General features: G+C 36.0%; 1 protein-coding gene across 2 annotated transcripts; it reads left to right on the forward strand.

Moving 5' to 3' along the window:
- Window positions 1-507: 507 nt before the first annotated feature.
- On the forward strand, window positions 508-4,921 carry LOC133788854 (BEL1-like homeodomain protein 1). 2 transcript variants are annotated; one of them, XM_062226476.1, is made up of 5 exons: window positions 508-710; window positions 934-2,051; window positions 2,758-3,140; window positions 3,551-3,611; window positions 3,738-4,921. In XM_062226476.1, the coding sequence occupies exons 2-5, from the start codon at window positions 1,158-1,160 to the stop codon at window positions 4,419-4,421; spliced, it is 2,022 nt and encodes a 673-aa protein (XP_062082460.1). In that variant the 5' UTR covers window positions 508-710; window positions 934-1,157; the 3' UTR covers window positions 4,422-4,921. The 2 variants fall into 2 exon arrangements, with proteins under 2 accessions (XP_062082460.1, XP_062082461.1); XM_062226477.1 differs by lacking the exon at window positions 508-710 and having other exon boundaries at window positions 758-2,051.
- The last annotated feature ends 1,565 nt before the right edge of the window (window positions 4,922-6,486 follow it).

Below are 6,486 nucleotides of genomic sequence, written 5' to 3' on the forward strand. Positions count from 1 at the left end.
GATATTTTAAAAGTTGCAAAAAGCCAAGAAGACTTCCCAGCAACTTATTAATTACTCTTTCGTACTCTATTATTGAGCTTGCCACTGTGTTGGAAATAGACGTTTCCTCGTTTTCCAACTGTTCACATCTTATGTCCCACTTTCTTACTGATTTTTTGTTCCACTCCAAATTTAAATATAACATATATACTTTACATATACAAATCTCTAATAATATTTAACTATAATTACATTCTATTATAATATATTTTTCTTTGTTAATTAATACATAAAAATTAAATTCTATAACCTCATCAAATGACGTCAAGTACTGTCTTCAAATTTTTATTTTACTCCACATATATATAATAATTAGGAAAGTTTGTACGTCCGGGTAATAATAGCTTTCATTTTTTTTCATTTATTAATGGGTAGAGCTACTTTAAACTGTCAATTTTTATCCCTTATTTTAAAAAATACAATAATAAATATAATGGGACATTATATCTTTTTATTTGTGAGGCTACAATGTTGATGCCCACCTGTCTTTTATTTACATTATCATTTTCAGTGGGTGAGGTTTAGCAGAGATTGAGTCTGACAAGTGCCATGAAAGCCCCTCCCAAACCCTAAAGAGAGATTTTCTCCGATGACAGACAGACAGTTAGATTGACTGACACAACTCTGCTCAGATGTTTTCAAATTCTACTGATCCAGCTGATATCCTTTTGGTATTTCTCCAACTATAAACAAATCACTCTCTCTAAGATGTATCACTGTTCAATTCTCGGATTTCTACTTTCGTCAATCAATAATATATATATATATATATTATTAATACTTTAGTCTAATGAATCGACTTTTTTATAGTCTTATATAGAATATGATATCCTAAGTATGTAAACTTTGGATTTTCACGATCTGATTCGTTTGTGGGTTTGATTATTGTTTCAGACCATGGAAGGTTCTGCATGATGATCCGATCATGTTTTCTGTGTATATATAATTAATAGATAAGCTGTACAGTTGAGCCAAAAGAAGAAAAAGAAAAAGGGGCAGAAGGATATATATCACAATTGGTGTACCGTACAAGTCGGTTGCAGAAATATTATTTTTTTTTTTTTTTTTTCCTTTTCTTTCAATTTAGGTGTGTACTTTGGTTTCATAGATAGAACAGGATGGCGACGTACTTTAATCATGGGAGTTCAGAAATCCAAGGCCCTGATGGGTTGCATACCCTTTATCTCATGAACCCCAATAACTACGTACAAACCTATTCTGACAGCACAACATCCCAACCGCCGCCACCTCATCCAGCCGCCAACATGTTCCTTCTCAACCCAAACCAACTCCAACAGCACCACCACAGCCGACACTTGACCGGCGTCCCAATCTCGAGCGCCGGGGCCAACGCAGTGCCCGGATCCAACAGCGACGACATTTCAGCCTTCGCAGGCACCTCAACTACTCCTTCTCATCTTCAATACAACATTTGGGGTTCCATGGATCATCATAATCAGCGCAGCGTAGGGATTTCCTCGGCCGATTTCGCATCCCAGATGGGTTTTCGCAGGCAAGTGGTTTCACCGACGCAACAAGCTTTGTCGCTGAGCCTTTCGTCGACACATCCGCAGGCAGCTTATGCTGCTGCTTCTCTTTCTGGAGAGATTGAGGTTGTTCCTACTATGTTGCCGACAGGTGGCCATGACAGTATTCGAAGTTTTGCTGGCAATTCTTTGTCGTCGACAGTCTCCAATAATGGAATTGGTACTAGTGGCCAACTGCAAAGCGTGCTTTTGGGGTCAAAGTACTTGAAGGCCGCGCAAGAGCTTCTGGATGAAGTTGTTAAGGTTGGTTCCAAGGGAGGAAAGGACGCTGTCGACTCAGCCAACGGCGCGTCCAAAGACAAAGCCATGAAGAGTTATAGGGAGAGCACGCCGCCACCCGAAATGGGAGGCAGTCGAAATAGTGGTGGGGAGAGTAGTAGTTCTAAGATAAGCGCTGAACTCTCCACAGTGCAAAGACAGGAACTTCAAGTAAAGAAAGCCAAACTAGCTAGCATGCTTGATGAGGTAATGTCATGTTCATTATTTTTCATTTCTTTCGTTTCCTAGTTACTTTTACATTATATTAAGTTTGAATTTTAGTTTGATAAACTTTAAGTTAAATTTTTATATAAATATATATGTATATTTACATATATGTGGATATGCTACCATATGTTATTGAGTTTTGGATTTGCTTATTCACAAGTTCGGTTTTTAATTTACCAAGTCGTTAATAATGTATTCACGTATATATATAGATATATATATATATAAATTGAGAGAGAGAGAGAGAGAGAGAGGTCATTGTTTGTATGCCAAATTAAAAATCGATGGTACAATTTGTTCATAAAGGACTAGGTGGATGAAAGTAGAAAATATTATTGCATCACATGGTTCGTTTATGCCATCAATGATATACTTATTCTTAATTCGCTTAAAGGAAAGAAAAAAAGAATCTATAGTGTTGGTTATGTTGGAGAAAGCAATAGTTGGTGGGGTTTGGGACCATTGTGTCTGTTTGCTCCTCATGAAAGTCGGAGAATTTTCCCAATAAGAGGAGTAGACCCCATAACAACATTAAAAGTTTGTTTACGTAAAATTATGAAAAGTTTAACAAATTAAATTACGCCATAGTAATTCGAACCTATTTATATAGCTAGCCAAATTAAACTTAGCAGGTTGATATCTTACAATATATACATATTTCTCTTCTACACATTTTCATTTGAAGGTGGAGCAAAGGTACAGGCAGTACCACCAACAAATGAACGTTGTTATCTCATCGTTCGAACAGGCAGTGGGATTTGGCTCAGCAAAATCATACACGGCGCTGGCTCTGAAGACGATCTCGAAGCAATTTCGGTGCCTAAAAGACGCCATATCAGCCCAAATCAAGGCCACAAGCAAGACCTTGGGAGAAGAAGAATGTTTGGGTGTGAAGATTGAGGGCTCGAGGTTGAGGTTTGTGGATCATCACCTTCGACAGCAACGGGCGTTGCAACAGCTGGGAATGATGCCACACAATAATAACAATGCTTGGAGACCTCAGAGAGGCTTGCCTGAACGAGCTGTTTCAGTTCTTCGTGCTTGGCTCTTCGAGCACTTCCTTCACCCGTACGTAAAGTTGCTTTATTTTTATTTGAATCTTCTTCTTAATCCATCATCATCATCAAGCACCACTATTGATATTACTATAAGATAAGCTATAGATAGTAATCTACATACAAACAATTTTGTAAAGTAACAAATTTTGTGATGTTGGTTGAATAGATAAATACATTGTAAACAGAAGTTATACATGATCATTGGCAACATATATTTTAAGATAAACAATTTTTCATTAAATATTAAGCTCAAACTAGACAACAATAGCTCTCTTTAATTAATATAACTTGCACACGACCTTTCTACGGAATCATATAATTAGTACTATGAGATTCGTTTAGTATAAACCTATAAAATATGTAGCCGTACCACATATATGATCGGCCTTAGAACTTCAGTACAATAATACTCCTTTGTAGGTATCCCAAGACCGCGGACAAAGTTATGCTTGCGAAACAAACAGGGCTTACTCGGAGCCAGGTATATATGATAATCATATAATTTTATTTTAATTTGGTAAGAGTTCATTATTTTTTATAATGTGAAAAAAAAAAAGCCCATATATATGCAAACAAAGGAAAATGAGAGTTATATATTTATAAACAGGTTTCTAACTGGTTCATAAATGCCCGAGTTCGCCTGTGGAAGCCAATGGTAGAAGAAATGTACATTGAAGAAACCAAAGGTCATGAAGATCAACTAAAAGGTATAAACAACGCAAACAAAAACGATGCAAACAAAGAATCTACCACTGGAGCAGCAGCAAATTCAACGGCTGATGATCGAAGTAATAATGCCTTCCAATACTCAAAGTCCGATCATAACCATCTGCAGAAAAATCACTCTTCAGCTGACCAAATCTCGAGTTCATCGTTTTCGACTACTCCAATGGGCAGGTCCTTCCATGGGAGTCCAAAGAAACCGAGGAGTACTACTACTAATTCTGAAGTGCAGAATTCTTCAAGTAGTATTCTCTCAATTGGTCACATGGATATGATGAAAGGTAGTACTGATCAGTACAACAGACCAGATAATGTTGCGTTTGGTAGATCAGAAAGGCAAATAAGTACGTACCCAGTTGGATTTGGGACATACCAAGTTGGTGATTTGGGACGATTTCACTCCAGAGATCATCATGATCATGAATTAATGGCTCCAAGTTTATTCCATGGGAATGCAGTTTCACTCACTCTTGGTCTTCCCCACTGTGAAAACCACACTCTTTCTTCAGAAACTGCTCAACAAAGCTTTCTGTCCAATCCGCAGAACATTGATCCTTTGTTTGATTAACCCCACATAAGAGAAAATCTCATAGATGAGTGACTTTTGCTCCTTGGAACTATTTTAACCGAAAAGTTTTTCAAAGCCAAATTAGGATAAGAAGAGGAAAAAGAAAAATCAAAAGGAGAGAAAGAGATAGAGAGAAAGAGAGAGTGAGTGGGTCATCTTTTGAATTTCACATCAAGTAGTCTTTTCGCCTTCACTTCTCTTTATCTTCAACGTTGGACACCCCCCCCTCTTAGTAGATGGGTATATATGATGATTATTATTACGCTGTCAATCGAAAAAGAAACTTTACTATAGGATTACACAGCTGCAGAAAACAATTCACTGTTTTTTACTTTTTTTTTTTCTTTAGTTTGTTTTGCTTGGATCAATTAGTCTTTTCTTACGTAGGCCACAGGGATTGAGTTTACATATAATTAGGTTTGATATGGGAGTTGTATATTGGATTCATAAAAATATATGTCTTCAGCATTTGGATATATAAATTAAAGGAATGTTAAATATATCATAGATGTGCAAATTGAAGTCCTATTATATATATATATATATATACATCTCATTAATTCCCTTGTTATACATATAAACAAATATACATCTAGTTGTGTGTCTAGTGCTAATTTTTTCACGATAAGCATGTTCCTCTCTTCAACTTTTCTCTATCGGAAAAACTCGGTGAGCTACGTACTTATTTGATAAGTGACAGTACTTGGAAAACCAACAAAGCTAAGGAAAATGAAGAATCTATTCAAAATAAGATGGATATAAAAGCATGTGTGACATGTAAAACTTTGTACATCCTAAACACAAAATATAGCATGGTCGATTTACCATACACATTAATGGAGTTGTTTTTTAACTTTTTATTTATTTATTTATTTAAATAATTTTATTATATTTTCAATAAAAATTAAATAACTTGTTTACTTTTGAGTTAATTTACACCTTGTACATTTAAGTACAATTATAAAAATTTGACCAAATGTAATATTAACTCATTTTTTTAATCTAAATTTAGCACAAAATTTAGCCACGAAGATGGTCTAAGTGAGTTATAGGATACTCTTCTCTATTAGTCATCTCCAATAATTATTCACATATAAAGAGGAGGAAAAACTAACTCATAATATGTAGTAGTCTCCATAGAGAGTCGTGGAATATGTTGGAACTGATTTTGAGCAGGAAAGACTTATCCATGATGTTTCATCGATTTTGCTGCTTTTTTGTAGCATGTCAAAATGTTCAGTTGAGGAGTTGGAAGTGGAGACTGTCGGGAGTTTGTTGGAGTAAACTCTATGTTCCATCTTGTTGGTTCTAGAACAAGGTTAGGTAAGTCTTTGGGAGCTGAATATTTGAAAATATAGTCAAACTTTCCAGAAGGTTGGCCTAACAATCCTATTCTCTTTTCTCCATTTGCTAATCACTGCTTAAGTCGTTTTCCTAAGCTAGGACATCGCTTTGGGAGTTTTTCTTCTGTTTTGAGGCAGCTGTTGTAGTCGCAAACATCCCAATACTTATGTTCATCCGAAGATTCGTAAGCATAAATAGGGCTGTCTTGAGAATCAAATGATTGGATTTCCACATCAGTTGGTGTGATAGAAGTCATAATGTACTGGGTGGTGAAGCAACTGGGAGTCTTTATTTGAGTTCTGTGAAAGAATATTTCAACAGAGCCATCTTCTTTCTTGTGATAATATTGTTCAGTTAGAATCTGGACATCTTTCTGAGGTTGGTGGAGCATCTCATAATTTGTTATCCATGAACTGGACAAAATCTTCATAATATCATCTGTAGAAATTTTCCTTTGAATATGAATGCATGTTGGAACTTGGTGGAGTCTACAGAGACCAATAATGCTTCTTCAGCGGTTGGCAAAGAAAGATCCAAAGTGTGATCTTGGAGTCTATATGTCATCTGGTAGTGAAGAGTATCTCCAATAGAAGTCAGATCTTGGTCAACTCCAGCCAATTAGACTTCAACTTTGAAAGCATCAGTCAAGCGATTGTCTTTGAGAGACATTAAAGTTAGGGAACGGTGTAGTTATTACTGTTCCTGCATTTAATGTAGTCTC

The sequence above is a fragment of the Humulus lupulus genome, chromosome 7 (assembly GCF_963169125.1).
Source record: "Humulus lupulus chromosome 7, drHumLupu1.1, whole genome shotgun sequence".
Taxonomy (NCBI): Eukaryota; Viridiplantae; Streptophyta; class Magnoliopsida; order Rosales; family Cannabaceae; genus Humulus; species Humulus lupulus.

Bases quoted from the DNA above. Each gene is read 5' to 3' on its own strand.
- LOC133788854 (XM_062226476.1), top strand. From the start codon at position 1,158: ATGGCGACGTACTTTAATCATGGGAGTTCAGAAATCCAAGGCCCTGAT. The intron at 3,141-3,550 runs GTACGTAAAGTT...ACTCCTTTGTAG, and splicing joins TTCGAGCACTTCCTTCACCC to GTATCCCAAGACCGCGGACA. The intron at 3,612-3,737 runs GTATATATGATA...ATTTATAAACAG, and splicing joins CAGGGCTTACTCGGAGCCAG to GTTTCTAACTGGTTCATAAA.